The sequence below is a fragment of the Aphis gossypii genome, unplaced genomic scaffold (assembly GCF_020184175.1).
Source record: "Aphis gossypii isolate Hap1 unplaced genomic scaffold, ASM2018417v2 Contig00341, whole genome shotgun sequence".
Classification (NCBI taxonomy): Eukaryota; Metazoa; Arthropoda; class Insecta; order Hemiptera; family Aphididae; genus Aphis; species Aphis gossypii.
In genome coordinates, this window is record NW_026083073.1 from 188,629 (window position 1) to 210,482 (window position 21,854).

At 28.6% G+C, this 21,854-nt stretch overlaps 1 protein-coding gene and 2 pseudogenes across 1 annotated transcript; 1 reads left to right on the plus strand and 2 right to left on the minus strand.

Annotated features, from left to right (window-relative positions):
- Positions 1–18,001: 18,001 nt before the first annotated feature.
- LOC126553832 (uncharacterized) lies at positions 18,002–18,855 on the minus strand (annotated as a pseudogene).
- LOC126553831 (uncharacterized) lies at positions 18,765–19,517 on the minus strand (annotated as a pseudogene).
- Positions 19,518–20,043: 526 nt separating this feature from the next.
- Positions 20,044–20,551, plus strand: LOC126553836 (uncharacterized). The gene is made up of 2 exons (XM_050208948.1): positions 20,044–20,394; positions 20,474–20,551. Exons 1-2 carry the CDS (start codon positions 20,077–20,079, stop codon positions 20,498–20,500), a joined length of 345 nt encoding a protein of 114 aa, XP_050064905.1. The 5' UTR covers positions 20,044–20,076; the 3' UTR covers positions 20,501–20,551.
- The last annotated feature ends 1,303 nt before the right edge of the window (positions 20,552–21,854 follow it).

Below are 21,854 nucleotides of genomic sequence, written 5' to 3' on the forward strand. Positions count from 1 at the left end.
AAGACTCGGTGCGGCTTGTAGGTCACGACGTAAGTGTTCCCCTTACGTTGTGGGTGGATTATAGGGTTTAAAAAACTCTATATTCTCACAAAATATGAGACGATATATTCCAGCTATTGAGAGACTAGCTGTTACATTACGGTAAGTTCATAAGTATATTATATATTTTTAATTTTAAATTACTAAAATAAGCTTACGAGTACAATTTAAAAAAAAGTTACAATTTTCTTTTATTAAATATTTTTTTTTAATTTATAAACAAATTCAAATAAAAAAGATTTAATATTTTTTAATATCTCAAAAATACAATTTTAAACTTATTATTATTAGTAAATGAATGATTATGAAAATGTATTATAAGTTATAAGAAGAGTACTTGATTAACTATTATTACTATTTATTTATTTTTTTTTTTTTGAGAAATATATTTTCGAATTTATATTTATTTGTCAATTAAAAAAAAAATGCAGTAAAATTATGTAAAAAAAAAAATAAAAACTAATATTTAATTTATTAAAACATATCAATAATAGATGTTTCAGAATTTTCACTATTGTTAGATGTAGGTGAAATATAAGTATTTTGTGAAAGAGGGGTTGATGAATTATAATTATAATATTATTAGTTGAGGGCCGGTTGGTGTGTTATATTGACTTAAAGAAACGAGGAATTATTTGGTTGAGTATAAAATATGTTGCGATCAGACAAATTTGATGTAAATAATCGGTAGAAAACGTTGTGGAATAGGGTAGATCTTGGAATATTTAAGTTGTTATATTTTTTAAGGAGACTTATGAATTCAGCCTTAGCATCAAGCTTAAATTCTTGAGGAATATTTTTAAAAGAGCTCACTAAACTAAGTAAAAACAATTTATCTTCATCGTCTTTGTCTTCTGCCATTTCCCTTTCTTCACGCATTTTACGTACTTTAATATTTTCCAAAATAACCTGTAGTAAAAATATCATCTTCATTATTTTTTTTTACGTTTTGGTTTTCATCGGATCCTGAAAAATGTACCAAATTTTCTTGTTTTCTTATTTTTGTATTATATTATATTATTATTATTATATTATTATTTTATTTTATTTTATTTAATATTACTGTTTTAAAATTAACTGTTCTTGTTTTTCGCTACAATTTTGATGCTGAGGTGAATTCTCATCAGAAAAATTATTTGTTGTATTAGTTTTATTATTCGTAACGTCCTTTAAAAAATTTAATTGGTTAAAATAAATATATTCTTTTGCTCTTGTAACACCAGACCCCGACTTTGTATACTTTTTAGCATTTGTATGCCTTACAAAACAATCCCTTAAGGTTTTCCATTTACTTTGCAACTGTTTCCCTAGTAATTAACAAATTAAGTAAAATTAAATTATAACAATAATATATGAAAAGTATGTGTACACTGTACATAATAAATATTTTAATTCCAGATATTTAGGTGCGGGATCTTCATTAACTGATTTACACATGGCATTCAGATGTGGAATAACAACATTATCCAGATTGATTAGAAGAGTGTGTCATGCTATTTGGAAGTTAAAGGACATATGTATGCCCTTGCCAACTAATGATCAGTGGGTGGTGTCGTATATTGTAGACAGTCGTCCAAATTATTACTTAATATGTATAAAGAAAAATATTTTTAAATAAAACACGGGAGAGGCCGGTGAAGCAAAATGTGCTGAGGCGACAAGAAAAATTTCGTATATAAGACCGCCGTACGCACGGACAGGAGGAGTCCCGCTGTCGCTGAGTGAGTCGGCGAGAGTGTAGGTACGACGATCGCACGTGTGAAACGGCGGTTATAGTACGGACTAAATTAATAGAATTTTTGATTGTTTATTTTATATTTTTGAGTTTAATAAAAAAGTGTTTCCGACCAGGACAACCCGAGTTGGATATCATTTAAGTCTTCCTTGCGTTCCTACCTATATATAGGAAACAGCGCCGAGATATAGGTACCACGGGTATAGGTAATCTTCGAGTCGTTTCCACTATAAAGGAGCGAAGAATCGACAAGCGCACACCATCGTACCTCATTAGTTAACAGTGCCATTCTAATTTATTTTAGAGAGTGTCATTAACTAAAGAGTACGAGGGTAAGGCATAGTTGATTTACCGCAGACCCATCGTACCTCCCTAGTTAACAGTGCCATTCTAATTCATTTTAGAGTGTCATTAACTAGTGAATACGAGGGTAAAACTTACCTAGTTGGTTATACCGCGTATACTGAAATACCGGTATACCACAGTGGAAATAGCAGATGGGTTTGAAAAAAATACAAATTTTCCAAATTGTATAGGTGCTATCGACGGAAAACATATTAGAATAATAAAACCTGTAGATAGCGGTTCATTATATTATAATTATAAACATTTTTTTTCTATAAGTTAACTGGCAGTATGTGATTCAAATTATCGATTTTTATTCGTTGATATTGGCGCATACGGTAAAAGTTCAGATTCGTCAGTTTTTAAAAATTCTGATTTTTGGAAACGACTTCAAAATCAAACTTTAAATATTCCTGCAAAAAAGTTTTTACCAGGCACTGAGACACTTAAATTTTGAGTATTCGAATTTATAAATATGAATTATAAATTATATTTAAACATCATAGTCTTCTGTTGGTGATACAGCGAATAAATTTTCTACTTCTTTAATAAGTGGATTTTGAAAATTAACCAAGGATGCACAAAGTGAAACAATAAGGACGACTTTTTAAAATGATTTTGGATGTGACTTAAAATTTTAAAATCCCTTTAATCGACTAATAGCTCTTTCAACGTGAATCCTAGCACGAGCAATACTTATAGTTTTTTCAACTTCACTAGGTGTGAATTATGAAAAAGTAAGAAAAGGGGGAATGTTTAAAGAAACCCCATCAGGTAAAACGTCTGATATAGAAATCCTTTGTCCGCCAATATAAGATCACCCGGCTCAAGTAAACTTAAAATCCACAATGATTCACAATTTCTTATCTGAAGTTGACCCTGGGTACAAATTGCTAACAAATGTAATAACACCATTAGGTGCAATTCCAATAAGCCCTTTTAGTGTATTTTATGTTTGTATGAACTGAAAGTAGCTCTTTGGTGATGCAATTGATGGGATGTCACAGGCTACTTCTGTACAGTCCTAGTCATCTCAATTTTGAAAACTTACAAAACATTGGCAGACAAAGTCTGCTTTTAGTTTGAGAGACACGGTTTCATTAATTTTTTAAATAATATTTCATGAAGTAAATTATAAATGTTAGAATAATATTAGAAAACTGTCAATTCACTTGTATTGAATCTAAATGCAATATCTTTGTTAACCAAATTTAATCTTAATTTAAGAAAAGTTATTAAAATTGATCTTTAATTGAAAAACATTCCACTTTTCAACCATTATAGTATTCAAATTCTTCAACTCCACATAATTCAACATAATATCAAACATCTCTTTAGAAATACCAGTGTAAAAAGTAAAAATATCCTCATTTTCACAGATAGAATGATAGCCAAATTTCTGAATTTTTAACGACTGGTTTTCTAATTCTAAACTTTCATTTTTTGATTCAAGAAATATTTCAGCATCAGTCACTTCATTATTATGGTGAGTATTTGATAAAATCTGCATTACCATCACAGTTACCATCATCAATGTCATTATTCATTTCATCACTCAAAAAAAATCTTTCCTTTTCCTATAAACACAAACATTTTACATGTCAAAAAGAAAAATGTTAAACATAAATTGATGATACAACACTGATTTGAATAGATAAATAAATAAATTCACGTACATGAATATTTATAAATGTAGATGATTTTATTTTATTTATTTATTTATATCCAACAATAGAGTACAATTAAGGTACTAGAATTGGTCATCTTAGGCTACCCTATACCTTTTAATTTTTTCTGGAGACCTAAAATCCATTATAGCATTTCATTCCAGGCAAATATTGATGGACCATTTTCTTTTATTTGTCTTGAAATGACAACTACATAGACGACTATTACCAGTTGGTTTGTAGAATAAATGTATAAATACATTTTACTGTTATAACTTAAAAATTTTGAAGTAGGTACATATAAATATATAACCAAGTTAAAATGCATCATTAATTTACGTTAAAGTTGATATAAATACTATCTAAATTTTTTATGATTCAGTTGCTATATAATTATATATTATATTTATAAGCTCCTTATTTGTCAAAATATGGCAAAAATGGTAATTTATATACAAAAATAATAAAACAAGTTAGTATTTCAAAACCAATATTTCTTGAAAATGTCATCTTTAATGTATCATCGATATAATTGAATTCAAAACATAGTACATCCTGTTTTTGAGGTAATATTTAAAAAAATCTTCAAAAAATAAAATGCCAGTTTTCTAATTTAGATGTAGATAGCTTTTATTCGAATCACAATTAATATGTGTTATGGATTCCATCATTCTCTGAATAGAATGTATGGATATAAAATTGTTTATAACTCTTCAATCACAGACAGAGTGGTCTTAGATTAATGTGAAAAGAATAATTAAATTACACAAAACAAATTATATTAATAACAAATAGCTTAATGAATTTCAAATTATAAGATGTGATTGGGATCAAAGAATATCTGATAGATATTGAAAGTTTTGTGGGTCCAGCAGTAATTGTTTGTTTCAAATTATTTTTAGTAATACAAGATGGAAGAGCTTTAAATGATTACAAAGAGTGTACCTAAGAAAATATTATAATAATTATTATATTGTCACATGAAGAAAAAAAATGACACTGAGATTGCCTAATAGTCAAAACAAATATTTAATATATTAAAATATCAAATTTCTAATTTATCGATGGTATAAATTAAGATAATATTAAAAGTAAATCACATGTTTTCTAAATTTTTATGAAAAAATACATCAAATATAAATTTTAATATCATACTAGCTGTGACACCGTGTAGTAAGCTTCTGTTATACATTTACAAGCTCGGAAGTTCTGAACACTGAGAAGATCTACTTTACACCGTGGAGCGTGGATTATACTTTAATAAAATCTATACAATGTTATAATAATGTCTATACACTAAAATATATAAGCGCCATAGATTCTATATTCAGCCATTGCCGCTGCCTATTTAATCCCAAAATATATGCAGCGTTATACCTATTATCATCACTACATCCGTATTAAATTCATACTCTTCAGTGGCATTGTAAGTAGTGTTAACAATTGCCCTGCTACTATATAGGACAGATTAAACGTTACGCTGATTTAACTTAGCATGCTCACATTCATCAACCACCTATTACGTCGGAAATCCGGCAGCTGTCAAGTAGAGGACAATGGATCACTAGGTATGTGACAGTAATAGTGTATATATATGCTATTATCCTTCTTATGCCAAATACTAAATGTTAAGTAAATATGATATTATAATTAAAATAGTAGTATATAGTCTCATGGTTTTAACTTACATCATCTGATCACTTAATATCTTAATACTACTACTATTAAATAATATTTCGAAGATAATTTAAATATAATATCTGTTCGTTATGTTATCGGAGTCGAGATATATATATCGAATGCGAATTGTATCAGCGTGATGATAATAAAAATTTTTGTTCGGAGTACAATGTCTTAGTAGTATATAGTCGTAGCATGGTGTTATCCCGTCCACACTATCCGTTTTCGCCGGTTGTTGGTAAACCGGTTAAAACGGATACGTTAACTGATAAAAACGAAAACACATTGATATGATCTTAAATGGTTAAACTGTCCGGTGTTGTTACGTTCCGTCGTCCGTCAGCCGGATAGAACGCAACATGCTACATGAAACGGATACCGGATAACGTTTTATATATTGAAACACGTTGTTTTTAACGACGGTGTACAAATTATACGTTTTTAACGCTCCCGACGAATTCAAGCTCTCGGCGCTAGGCCCATATTTTTTTCCAAATTGTTTTTTTAAGTTATTTAATGAAGTTATAAAGTTAGTTATTTAAATAATGGATTCTGATAAGTTAATACAAGCCGTACATGGACATAGTGCTTTGTGGGAAATTGGGTCGACAGAATACATGAACGCAAATATAAAAAAAAAAAGTTGGGCCGAAGTAGGTTGTCTTATGTACCCTGACTGGAACGAAAAAGAGCAAATGGAAAAATATGAAAACAGGTAATATAACATTTATTATGGACAAGTATAATTATATTTATGTTTTTACTAACTTACTCAGATGAGAAAATAGTAAGTTGATGAAAAAAATTAACTCAAGTATTCAAGTGACCTACTACTAACAAAAGAGTATTTCATTCTAAAAGTTTAAAGTAAATGTGGGGACAAATATTAATTCAACTTATCTAAGAAAAAGTTATTTGTTATTTTTTATTTATATATACCTATCTCAGATCATAGGTACATTTAGTGATAATTAAATTTTTTTTCTAAATAATAATTAAATATTTAGTTAAAAATCTATCCTATTATATTACTTTTTTTCTTACACTAGTTCTGATTGATTAGCTTTAGACAATTATCTAAATATTTGTGGTTTGTGTCTAACTATATCTAACTAAATTAATAAATCAAAGAATATTTGTTTATATTTGAAATCTTAATCATTCTATATAATAAAGGTGCCATAATGATATTAATGACGATGACAATGGCATAGGTACATATACATTCAATATACCTACATATTATTAAATTTTAATATAACAGGTTAAGCGCCACATAGGATCTATTGACCTTTCATTCGACTTTTCAAAATGTTTCTTATCAAATTCAGTAGATTTGTCTAAACATTTTTTTACATTTCAGCAAGACGAAAGACAATAATCACTTTTGTTCACATATTAACTATTGAATAACTTTCTTACCTGAATTGAATGCACACATAAAAAATGTAATGGATCTTAGAACCCTACGTGGCGTTAATGACAAGTGTAGGGTCATTAGATCCTTTATACAATTTTTAGTGTTATGTAAAAGTACAATAGTTAATTTAAGATATAAATTAAATACCTTTTATTTTGAAATTAAAAAAAAAATTACATAACATAACATATGCAATATAATATATTGTAATTTATATATAAATAAATGATTATAACTATAAATAATGTCTACAATAAATTTTTATGTTTTTTTATAAAGCAATCTCTACACATTTGTAGTTTACATCCTTCACAATAAGTAAATACTTTTCTTGTTTTGTTTTAAGCTTCTAATCTACCAAGATTTTCCGACTTCTGCGCATAACACGCCTCACACATTCTTTTTTGTTGTTTTGTAACTAGTAAGTGATTTAAGCCTTGTGAAATAGGCTGAGGAACATTTGGTTTGTATAGTAGCTGCTTGATAATTTCTTCTTTGAAAGTAGTTTTGTTATCGATTTATTTTTGGTTACAAACTTAAATAATGATAATGCATTGACCGTTGCTTGCTGTGGATAGAAGAATATCAAAGGCCACTTTTTATACCATTAATAGTCTTCTTTAAAGGTGAACTGTAAGATGACATTTGATCAGAACGGTCTATGTACGATTTTCCTGTATTATAATCTTCGACAACGAGTGGTTTTTTATTATCGTGTCCCTTTTTTGTATTCTTATTTGGTCAGAGTGTTTGGTTGTGATTAATAAAAATGTCACGTTATCCCGCCATTTAAGAATAACTACGTTGTTGTTGCTCTGTAAGCAGCAATTACCTCTCCTTTTTAAAATTTTTTTTAACTACATTTTCCGGGTTATTCTTACGATTGGCCCTAAGAGTTCCCACAAATGTGTATTTTCTTGGTTAAGTTTATTAGCTAACTTAACACTCGAATACCAATTGTCAGTATACAAAGTTCGTTCAAAGTTAAGATATGGCTCCATCAACTTCAATAACAATTTGTAAGATACGTCAGTTTCTCTTATTACTTCTTTCCCGGCATAAATGTTATAACGCAAAGTATAAAAATCTTTCGAACATAATTTGAATATCTTAATTCCATAACGATGTTTTTTATTCTTAAGGTATTGTCTAAAGACTAATCGTCCTATAAAAGGAACCACACTTTGTCTTCAGAAATATACCATTTATTGAAATTGGCTACTAACATATCAACTAGGTGTTGTACTTAGTTAAGCCTACCATACTCAATCATTTCATTATTTCCACAATGAAACATTCCTAGAATCAACTCAAATCTGTTACGACTCATTACTTCTGGCACTCTAGTTTTATAAAGAAAATCTGTTCTCCAATAATCTCTTAAATTTGGCATACTCACTAATCCTATCCATACGTTAAGTCCTAAAAAGTTTCTCATCTCAGTACGGTCAATAGGAGTCCATTTTTTCAAACGAGAACATTTTGATAATCTACGTGAATTTATTATTTGGTGTGCATAATGATTGGTGTCAGAAACTAGAAAATCTATTACATTTTCATCAAAAAATAATGTATAAAAATCTATTGGAGCGCAATCTTCCATACAATCAATGATATCAGGATTAATACCAACGTCTAAATTATGTGGGTTGTAAGTTATTGTATTTAGATTACCAGTTACTGGTCTCCATGTAAATTCATTGCTAGGCGTATTAACATTAATATCATCTTCGAATTCATTGGCTATGAGTTGAGCATTTTCGTCGACATCATTTTCAATACCGTCATTGTCACAATTCCATATATTTTGTTCTTCATTAGGCTGTTGGTTTGGGAAATAATCTGGATCAATATCAGAATCATCGACCTATATTTTACAAATAAATATATTTTATTTTATTTTATTATATTTTTAAACAGTACAATGATTATAATAATTTCTTACCCCATCTTCACTCTCATCTGTATCAAATTCAAAATCACTGTTGTTCAACCAATTTACTATACATTCGTCCATTTTAAAACATACAAATAATTAAATGTTAATCACGCAACACGTTCCTCGACCGACTATGTTGTATCGTAATATTACAATAGGTTTACCACTTATTATATAACAGTTATAAAGATTATTATTATTATTAAAACTGACGAAATAATTGTGCGATTGCAAATCGATAACGATAGAAATTTTCCAAACATTTTCTATTTATACATTTGGCCACATAATTGAAACGCCGGGGTATTTCAATGAACTATTTTACAAACTTGCCCTACAGGCCACGCTCTATTTGAATTTCATAAGAAAACATGTAAAATGAAGGTTTTGCAGACCCTACGTGGCGATAAAGACAAGTACTGCATGACGGGCTTCAAAACCCTACGTGGCGCTATTTACAAAACTCAATTTTTTGGCTGGGCGCATAACCTGATAAATACTTTTTTTTACTTCAGGCATAAAATAAAACATACCTACACTATTCTATAAATAAAAATAGGTTTTAAAATTAATGTTAGAGTTAAACTTACTATCTATATTCCATACACTTTGTATCATCCTTTTATTTTTAATTTTAAAATATAAAAATCAATAATTTTTAAAAGGTTACATGTTAGCATAGTGAAATGGTACAGCTCCAGGTCCCATAAAATAATTAGCAAAGTAATCTCTTACACCAATTCCTTGTGATCGTGAACCTGTAGCACGTGCTTCAATGTCATCCAAAGAGTGGGTTTCTGCATCCTCATTGTTATACCCATCTCTTAATCTTACAAAGTTGTGCAATATGCAACATGACTTGACTATTATACCAGTGAAATCTGGTTCAACCTGTATTGGAGTAAGTAAAATACGCCATTTGTTGGCTAAAACTCCAAAAGCACATTCAACCATACGCCTGGCTCGTGATAGGTGATAATTAAATACTTTTCTTGTTAATGTTAAACCATGGCCTGGGTATGGTCTAAGAAGATTGTTATGAAGTGCAAACGCTTCATCACCAATGAAGTCAAATGGTTGAGGATTATCATTAACATTAGGTAAGCAAACTGGGACTGGTTTGAATAGAGTTTCTTTCCAATTGGACAGTTTTTGAAGACACTTGAATTAGTGATGGAGAAAATAACAGTAACAGTGATTTATAACAGTTACTACTGAAGTAACAGGAACAAGCTGTAACTTGGAAGAAAAAATAACAGTTATTGTTATTTTTTGTTTTGACGTTTTAACCAAGGTCTTGGGTTAACAAATAACGATGTTATTCATTATCAGCAGCAGGCTATTGTAACATTTCTAACATGAATAATGAAATATGAATGACTGTAATGATAGTACTATCTACAGCCATGCTGTTACTCAATATTTCATGTTATTTATTGTTATAATATAATGTTATAGTGATTATATTATAGTGTTTATATCTTATATTATTTATATTACCATTCCTTCTGTGATTCCACGGAAATTCCACCTCCAACTTTTATTAGCTTAGAATTTAGTGAGATATTTATAACACTTAACAACTAATGTTAACTGTTCTGTTGTTTCATTATTCGTAATTTGTTTTAATAATTGTATATACATTCAGTTAGTTAAGTTAAGTTTGGTTAAATTAGTTAGTTTTTTAGTTAAGTATTTTTTAATTCATCATTTTAACAGATTTTAATTACTTATTGTTATAAACTAGGTATAAGTATTTAGTGTAGTAAATTAGTATTAGGTAAGTAATAAGTTGATTATGTTTGTCAGTGAAATTATGTAAAAATGTTATTAAATTAATGATAAATTATTACATACTGTTCCTATTTTTGACAGTCAAAATAATTTTGATTATACATTCTGAAAATCTGAATTGTAGCTTACTAGAAACTTTTCTGGTAAATGTCAAAGATGTGATGTAGGTACCTACTTATCAAGGAATATAGAACTTAAACATTTAATAATGTTTATACTACAAACATTTTTCTTTGTAACAGTATATAATAATATTTATTCATAAATTTAAAAAACAAATATTTACATAATGTAAGAATTACCTTTTAAATTCTTAAAACAACATTTAACATTAATAATAATTATTATTTAAAAACGGCCTTTTAAATTCTTAAGAAAAACATATTATAATAAATAATTATAAAAACAAAAATAAATAATTGAGTATAAAAAAATTTAAGTTACCTACTTTGAATTGTAATGAAGGAATAATAGCATATTAACTTTTTCATTTTTTAACCTACAACGACGGTCATTTAGGACTAATCCGGCACTACTAAAAAATTCATTCACACGGTACAGATGTACCTAGATGACACAATGTATTCTTGGCAAAACACTCAAATGTGGATAATTATAGCTATGTTCTTTCCACCATTTTAATGGATCTTGACATCTTGTTATTATCGGATCTTCTAGGTAACGCTGGACTTCCACAATAGCTCTCGATTTCGCAGTTCCCATAGGTGTTGATTTGGCGACACAACTATCAATATCATTCCAAATAGATAACTGTTCACTATTGGAATGTGTAACATCTACCAAAGTTGCTGATTCATGTGTCCCGTCTTCTTCAATATATTTGCTGCGAATAATTTCTGAAGTTTTTTCAATGATATCAGTTTTTGTTGTATTCAATAATGTGACATTATGATTGAATGGTATATGCTTAAATCGTGGATCAAGAAAAGTACATCGTGAAAGAGTTTTACTTTTTTCCATATGTTTAAAGCTATCCCTTTCATTCATATTTGCTAACAATTTTTCAATCACCTCTAAGACTCTTTGTGTCAAATTCATTTTTAATAAATTATTAAAAACTTTGAAGAGTCCCTGTACAATTACAATTACAAGTGATGTTGTCATATATTTTTGACCGCTAATAGCTTTAGTAGCTTCTTCGAATGGCTTCAATACTTTTATGAGATCTTGTAAAATAACCCATTCTTCTGGTTTAAGATTCTCTGGAGCATTATTTAGTAAGCCCAAAGTACCTCGTATTGATGTCTCCAATTCAACAAATCTACAAATCATATAATATGTGGAATTCCACCTAATTTGGACATCTTGAATTAATTTATTGGGTTCTTTTATACCGTTATTAATTTGGTAAGTTTTTAAAGCGTTATTAGATACCGTACTTTTCTGAAATGAGCAACTATTTTTTTATTTTGTTTATTAGGTCTTCTTCTAATTTGAGTGCTGACTGGACTATTAAATTCATGGTGTGCGCAAAACAACCCATATTTTTAAAACCTAACATTTAAGCGCATTTTTAATATTATATGCATTATCGGAACTGCAAATGTAATTTTGTTGTACAAATTCCATGAATTTAATACATTTTCAATTTCTTGTGAAAGGTTGTTGCAGTATGATTCATATTGAACGAATGACACCCTAAAAGTATTGATTTTAGTTAAAACTCGGTGTCTATAAAATGTATAGTAATTGCTATGAAACTTTCATTATTCCTAGATGTACAGCAGTCTGTGGTTAAGCAAGCACTCTCAACAGTTGATGTCAAACTTTTCATCTCTACTAAACACTTTTCATATAAAGCTGGGATGAGTTCTTTTGATATTGCATGGCGATTTGGTAATTCATAGTTTGGATTCAGTGCTTTTACAAATTGTTTAAAACCTGAATCCTCAACAACTTTAAAAGATTGGAAATCATTCACAAATAGTTTTAATAGTTTCTAATCCAAATTTTTTTTAGCATCCACTGTTAGTTTTCTTGGCAAATAACCAACAACAGATGTTTGTTTACTTTTCCGGATTGAACTAGAAGTTTGCATTATGGTAAAAGCATTTGATGATGATGATGAAGAAGGTGTGCATTGAGTGGTTACAATATCAGACATTGGTTCAGATGGCAGTGAAGAACTAGGCTCAGGAATTGTTGCAGGGTTATCAATATTTTCACTTTCATTATGGTTCTAATGTAAAATTAAAATAATTAAGTTAAATAATTTTAATTTTGGAGTTAATTAGTTAATTTTACTAAAAATTAGTAAATTAGTTAATTTGAAATTTTTTAGGTTTTATTTTTAAATAATAATTAGTATGGACAATAAAAGACTAATATTTAATTATTATATAAATTATTTAAAAAAAAAAAACAATTAAAAATTTCAGTAGCCAGTTTTAACTTTATATTATGTTTTGTTTTATTTTTAATTTCAAGATTGAAACTAATTTTAATATATATTACAATATAAATAAATTTAGATAGCTGTAATTTTTATAGTTAATCTTAAATATTATAAATTATTTTAAATCCATTAGCTTGTACTTACTGTCTTACTGTAGATATATTTGAAGACATATGAATTGAATGAACACCAGCTAAATGTTTTTTGAGATTTGTAAGTGTAGATTTAAAAGAATATTTTTTTAGACACATATCGCACTTAGAAATTTTATTTTTTTCATCGATTACGGTAAAATGGCTCCATACATTGCTCGCACGTCGATTCATTTTGTAAAAGCTGTATTTTATTGATTGTAAAAAATTGTTGTACAAAATAAAATGGTTTCAAGATTTCAAATTTGCTTTTTTTGTACTCTATAACATCACACGGTGAGTTAAAGAATGGTAGTGACAAGATCAAGACATAATATGCCTTAGTAAAAATATTTACAATCAAGAATAAACTTGTGCTTTCAAATTTGAACCAATTTATATCATGCATGGATATTGAATAATCTTGTTTCCTACACCTACTACTCACTTACCACCCATTATGTAGTCAAAGAAATTTTTTCTTTTTACATATATAATATAATTGAACAGGCTACAATATTATTAACCAATTTGCCTTTATTTTTAATATTCATGAATACTGATGAAATTAATATATTATTGAAAATAAAGAAATACAAAAAACAAAAGTATATAATATTTATATATGCTGTTTATTTCTTTTCAAAAGATATAACAATAACTTAATAGTTATAACATAATATAACAATAACAATTAAAAATACTGCATTAGTAAAAAAAGTTATACTACAATATAATATTAAGTATTAATGATTGATATTTGCATATTAACTTAAAACAAAATGAATTCGCATCTCAAATAATAATATTCTATGGTATATGTTATACATTTTACAATTTTAGTTACATAGAAAATGTAAAAAATCACCATTCGATTGTTGTCGCCTGTATTTAATTAAATAACACTCATTAGTTTTTCATAATCAGAATACACATTGCAGAAAAATTAATTTTCATGTTTTAGGTACATTTTTAATGTATTGTGACTGCTATTGGTTTAAAACCAATTTTTATTATAGCTTCTCCTAGAAGGGTATGCTGACAAATAGATCCCGCGTCATCGAGATCCCGGTAACCATTCTGATAAGAATTGATACCAGGTCCGTGTCATTCAGATCCCGAGACAAAATGATTCCGCGTCATTTAGATCCATTAGCATTTATAGATCCCTGCTTGTTTGACACATCTAGATACATTTATAACTGGCGGCATTTTTAAAATTCAAGTTACTAGAGAATTAATAATGCCTTTACAGTTTAGTACCCAACTTCATTAAAAAATAACTTATATATATAATAACCTAACCCATCGTCAGTGTCAATAATAATATAGTTTTTTTCGTTTGTATACTTACACCTAGGTACCCACATCACCCTTAAATTCGCTGCCTATTTCATCAAATCTGAGGGCGTTGGCATAGGTATAAAAAGATCAATGACCATATACTCTTTTCTTTTTTTTTGTTATTTATTTATATTTTAAAACATATTAAACTACTATAACCTAGCTTAATTACATTGTTGAACAGTGGCGCAACCAGGATTTATTCAAGGGGGGGGAGGTCCAGGAACATTTTTATTTATTATATATGTTTTTTCTGTTCTCTTCCTGAGTATGGATACTTTATACATTATAAATACATTAGTAGTACATTTGTATGTTCTGCGCACTTTTGACTGCGGAGATTGCAAATTTTTAAGGGGGATTTTTCCCCTCAAACTTTTTTTTTCTCCGCTGTACCAGTAAAAACACTGATTCTCAAAAACCATAATGTATGTTCTGCACACTTTTGACTGCGGAGATTGCAAATTTTTAAGGGGGATTTTTCCCCTCAAACTTTTTTTTTCTCCGCTGTACCAGTAAAAACACTGATTCTCAAAAACCATAATGTATGTTCTGCACACTTTTGACTGCGCAGATTGCAAAATTTTAAGGGGGATTTTTCCCCTCAAACTTTTTTTTTCTCCGCTGTACCAGTAAAAACACTGATTCTCAAAAACCATAATGTATGTTCTGCACACTTTTGACTGCGGAGATTTTTTAAAATTTAAGGTATAGTTTCCGCCTTTAACCAATTATTTTTTCCCCTGTTACACATAAAGTTTAAACAGTGTATACACACTTCAACACTATTTATTTCTCTTGTATGTTAAATATTCAGGTTACACTGTAATTTCATTTTTTTTTTTAATAAATTATAGATAAAAGTCGTTTTATTTAATTCATTCCAGTTCAGACAGTTCAGTTAATATTCAACCATCGTTCAATCAGGTTCTGTTAGTTTTAATCAAGTTTAATTCATTTAAGTTTTTTTTATTTTTTTTTTTATAAAAAATGAATTTTCAACAAATTAACAACAGTTTTTGTTCACTTGTTTCGTTAGTACGAAACAATGCATATCCTACATATCCAGAATTCACTACATTTATATCAAGATTGAAAACATTCAATTTATTTCCGTTGACTTCATCTCAAGATAAATACTCATTAGCTGAAAGCGGTTTTATATATTCAGGGAAAAAAGATATTGTTGAATGTTTTTGCTGCGGTCTTATATTGCATCGTTGGGAAAAAGAAGATAATCCATGGATTGAACACTCAAGATGGAATCCGAAATGAGTTTTTGTATTATTATCAAAAGGAAATCAGTTTGTTGAAAATGTAGTAAAAAAATATGGTAAGATTATCGATATTTGTGATTGTGATTGTGGATCTAGGTCATATGATACTGTTGTTTAGTTCATTTAATAAATATATATTTTTTTTTTAAACTTTATATTTCAATAAAAAAAAATCTGATTTAATAAACTTAAATGTGTTAATAACTTATTTAATACCTCGTGAACGTATAGCCTAGTGGGATAACGCGTCTAATTTAAATTTAATAGGTATGTTAATGATTTTTAAAAAATGTTTCAGGTTCTATCGAATTAGGTAGGTAAGTATAATAACTCTTTACTGTTTATCCAACTAGACACTATACGTTCACGTTTTTTTTTCTTTTTTTCTTTTTTAACCTTACATTTGTTTAGTATATAACATGTATGGATAAAGAAAACTTGTTAGTTTGAGCTAAGCTGTCTAGTGATCATATTCATATTTCTAGAAAAAAATACTGTTTACTGTTTTTTTTTATTTTATCAATATGAATCCATCAATCGTTGTAAGTAGTATATATTTGTATGTTCTGAGCACCTTTTTTACAGGGAGATTTCTTCATTTCAAGGGGGCATTTCTACATGCTCCACCGTGTAACAAAATTCTCAAAAAACCCTAATGTATGTTCTGAGCACCTTTTTTTACAATGAGATTTCTTCGCACGTTCACTGTGTAACAAAAAAAATCTCAATTTTTTTTGTTTAAATGTTACGCTAACTCAGATTTACCGTGTAAAACAATATGGTGTTAACATATATATTGTCCACCTACTGAAATAATTATTTCAAGAAAAGAACGCAAAATTATTAAATAAACTTTTTTATTATTATAAATTGTATTTACACAAGTTTTCTTACTTCTCTAGTAAAAGGTACATATTCTACAATACGATCATGAATCAATAAACAATAAGCAGTTACACCTGTAAGCGATTCTGAAGCTTCAATTTCTAATTGTACATCCACTGCTGAGGCCGTGGCTGAATCGTTCTGTTTCGAAGTATCAATGACTATAATTGGGGCGTTTGAAAGAAAAGTAGAAGGACTCAATATCGGATTTCGTATACTTTTTTCATAGTACGATTCTTGAAATGATGTATACATATTACATATCATATAATAAGGTAAAATTATTTTTTGTAAAATCTAAATTCAAATTATCGTACGGATAAGCTATTGAGTTCGGAAATACTCTAACGTTTGTTAGATTACAATGATCAAAAATACTACAGTCTTTTTCTAACGTATTTTTACGCCCTTTTTGCAATCCGATTATTATAAATCGCGGTTTTTCTAATTTCGATGCAGTTTTCAAATTCCATACAACTTTTTTAGCGGTTCCTAGTTTAGGATATTCAAAAGTTTCAAAAGATCTGAAAGGAATAAACAAACTTTTTTCTTTTTCTACAAGTTTCAATAATTTCAACCTTTCTCCATCGTCAACAGTAATATGCGGAACCTTCCATACTATTTTGTTTAAAGTAACTTTGGCTGTAGTAGTATTTATACCACTTTTCAATTTTAATGCATTTAAATCACTATGACTTCGAGTTAATATTAATTAGTCTTCAAAAAAACCTAGCCAATATTTCAATGGAATGCAAGCACTAAATTCACCTTTATCATTTGCTGATTGTGTTGCGTTTTTAAAATTCCAGCCAGAATTTTCATAACAATTATAGTTGTCTGGTGTACCGGATAAGTATCCTTTCAACGAGCTAGTGATTCCAAGAACACGCGTGCTATCAATTTCTATACCATTCATTTCCAACCGTATTTGTTCAAAGAGATAAGAGTACCGTTATTAGATAGTTTAACTTTGTCAGGTTCCGAAAACATTCCTTCCAGAAAAATAAAGCTTTCGTGTAGATACGGATAAACATCTGTTTGCTGAATTGATATACGTATTTCGTCGTTATTATTAAATTATGTAGTATACGGTGTGTATGAATGATATTCAATTTTTGTTATTTTAGAATCCGTTTCATACCGCGAACTTATATCTAAAATATCACTTTTAGGCATTTTGCTTTAATTGATAACCTAGAGCTTGTAAAATTTTTTTATTTGTCAACGTCAATTTTTTTTACTTTATTTGATGTTACCGGTACCACTTTAGTCTTATGACTAGTTGAACTGATCCGAAGTAGTGGATTTATATTGAATTTTAATCCCATATCAAGATCCGTAACGTTTAATATGTAACACGATTGTCAATGCCTCACCAAAATTATCAATCGGATTATGATCTTGATCAACTAGCTGAACGGTTATCGAATCAATATTTGTTTTATTCAATTTGTAATATATTAAATTTGGCGGTGTCTGAATTACTTTAGATCCTGTCCTCTCACTCGGGAAAAATTCGTAAATCGAATGACTTTGTAGATGGTTGTTGAATGATCCTTGAGCTATATTACACATTACTTTTATAGAATTTATTGTGTTTAAATTTGCTGCTTTTTCTGATCGAAGAATTTCATACACTGGTTTATATTGTTTTTTTTTCAAAACCAAATACAGGTGCAATACTATATGGAATCTCAAAGTGTAGTATCTCATTACATTTTATATACGATCTGAAATCATTAGGATCAACCGAAATATCGAATGTTAATTTGGTTAAGTTTTCACTATTATAGTCATCTATTTGCTTCTTAACTCGTTGATTAATATCTTCAATTTCATAACATCCCTCTTCCAATTTAATATAACACATCATAGGAGTATTATTGTTTTCATCGTCAACTATTTGTATAGAAAATTTATTATTATTTTCATTAATATTTGGGAATGAATTAAATGACTGTAAACATAACAAAGCTATTTCTGAATCCTCGTAAAGGTTTATAGACGGAAAATAATTTACGGATAATATGGTAGCATTCCCAGTTAAACTTAAAGTAACTGACTCGTACATTACAAAATCTAAGATATAAATTTAATAATGAGATCCGTGACGTTTAATATGCAGAACAACTGTCAACGTCTCGTTAAAATTGTCAATTGGATTATTGTTTTGGTCAACTAACTGAACAGTTATTAAATTAATATCTGTTTTGTTTAATCTGTAATATATAAGGTTTGACGGAGATTGAACAACCTTTGTTCCTGTTCTCCCACTCGGGAAAAACTCATATATCGAATGACTTTGAAGTTGGTTGTTGAATGACCCATGTGCTATATTGCACAATACTTTTATAGAGTTAATCGTGTTTAAATTGACCGCTTTATCCGATCGACGAGCTTCATGAAACGGTCCACATCTTATCTTTTTAAACCCAAAAACAGGTGCTATACTATATGGAGTATTGAATTGAAGTATTCCATTACATTTTAAATACGTTTTAAAATCAACAGGATCAATACGTACACTGAATGTTAGCTGTGTTCCGTAGTTGTTATTAACTTGGGATAACTCTTTTGCAATTTTATTGTTAATATCTTCTTTTCATAGCATCCTTCTTCCAAACAAAATTCAAAAGTGTGTAATTTATATTTATTTCTCTTTGAAGGAATTACTTCTATTTTTCAGTCGGTTATTAATTGCATTTATAATATTTGGAAATGAATTGAACGTTTGCAAAGATAACAAAGCTATTTCTGAATCCTCGTAAACATTTAGAGATGGAAAATAATTTGCAGTCAATACAGTCGACTTTCCAGTTAAACTTAGTGTAAGAGATTCATGCATTGTAAAAATTCAAGACATAAATGTCCACAGTTGAATGTATTAAAGTCTTGATAGTTAGAATAGTTATATACTATTTTAAACTTTTTAAAATAACGTTGTAATTCAATTGGTGGAGGTAAATCGCCAAAACTATCGAAATATATGACTTTATCTTTATTTTTATGAAACGCTACCCAATGGCTCCCGTCACCTGAAGATATGTCTAAGTTTAATATGCCACATTCAATGACGTGCGGTTTTTTAGGTAAGCTATCACGTGAAAAGACTCCACGGAAATGATTGATTTTCAACTTTCTTACGTATTTTATAATATCTTGGGTCGAAAGCGGTCTGTCAGGTAGCGTAATCATTATTATTTTTTTTTTCTCAACCCATTATTGTTTAAATATAAACCATTGCCTTTTTTACTTTTTGAATTTTGAATTATTTACATTTACAAGCGTTGATAAGGTTATAAAACCGAACTTAACTAAGAAAAATTCTATTATAATTTTTGATGATGTTATATGTGGTCCACAATCATAAATGGTCAGTCGTTGTAAAACCTCTGTATGATCGAATGAAACATGAAGAAAAACAGTTAAACGAACATATAGCTAAAATTAATAACCTTAGATCTCCTCAAATTAACTTAACACCAATTAAGGATCATTTATCTAGTTCGAACGCTAAACGTAGTAATGTTAATGATGATACGACTATGAAAAACGAACCATTTTATTTTAATCCAGAAGCAAACATTTCTATGGTTACAGATCCCGCAGTTGAAAATATGTTTAATTTTACTTTAACACCGCAGCCTAAGAAAGGTTCAGGTTTATATAAAGATGTAATACCGCAAACACAATTAGTTTATTATGACGACCCGAATGAACTAGTAACTAGATTAAATCTTTTAACATCATCACAAAGTGTTGGTAATACTGGTGTTAATAATGAAATAATATCTATTTTAGAAGAATTACGCGAAAGAAATATTATAGTTTAATGACAACCTTAAAGAGTATAGCTAATGAGCTTCATCGACCAGCGAGAAAATATTTCCTAGACGTAGTGTAGTAACGCGGTTTATTGACGACCTCTGGCAAGCGATTTAATGGATATGCAATCTCATTCTAGACAGAATTATGGTTTTAAATATATTTTAGTTGTCATAGACACATATAGTAAGTACGTTTGGGTGGAAGCGTTGAAAAATAAAACATCAAAGGAATGTACAAATGGTATGTTTAATATATTGAAAAAAGCTCATCCAAAATTGTTACAGACAGATAATGGTACAGAATTTTATAATATTCAATTTCAAAATTTAATGAAAAAATATAAAATTAAACATTACAGTTCATACAGTGTTATTAAGTGTTCGATGGCTGAACGTGTCATACAACTCTTAAAAATAATATATATAAACATTTTACTGCAACAGGTACATGGAATTGGTATAATACAATATCGAAAATTATGTATAACTATAATAACACAAAACATAGAACAATCAAATGTACACCGAATGAAGCTCGAGCGGATACAAACAAAATAAATTTAATACACAATTTAATGATACATTATACAAACCAAAATTAAAAGTTAATGACAAAGTAAGAATATCTAAGTATAAACATATATTTAGTAAAGGATATACACCGAATTGGACAACGGAAATATTTACAGTTTCAAAAGTTTTACAGACAAATCCAGTAACTTATCAACTAAAAGATGGATCAGACAATATAATCTTAGGTGGTTTTTACGAGCAGGAAATTAAATTAACTGATTTTCCAGACACTTTCCTCGTTGAACGTATTATAAAAAAAGTTGGGAATAAAATGTTTGTTAAATGGCTAGGTTTCGATTCGAGTCAAAATTCTGGATAACATCATCAGATATTTTAAAATAAAGTTTTTTTTTTTTTTTTTTGTATGACACATTTTTATAATAAAAAAATATATACAAATTTTTTTATCAAGTAAAATTAATTATTTCACATGCTCTCCTAGTACTCCGTAGTCTATTTTTAAAAAACTTAATATATCCACAATTGATATAAACAGAAAGCGCTATATAGTAATAAATTTATTCAATGAAAAAATAATAAAGCTGTTGTATATTACCGCTCCTAGTGCTAAATTTATTCAATAAAAAATAATAAAGCTGTTGAATTTTGTATAATATTTCGCTAAATAACGCTGTATATACCTACTGATTGTTGAATCATTAAGTTTTTAATTAAATTATTTTGTGAGTTTGTAATGACCATACGCCAATGTATTTATCCCATCATTCATTATATATCTTTTATCGTCATTAGCACTGAGAACAAGCTTGTTCATTGTTTTT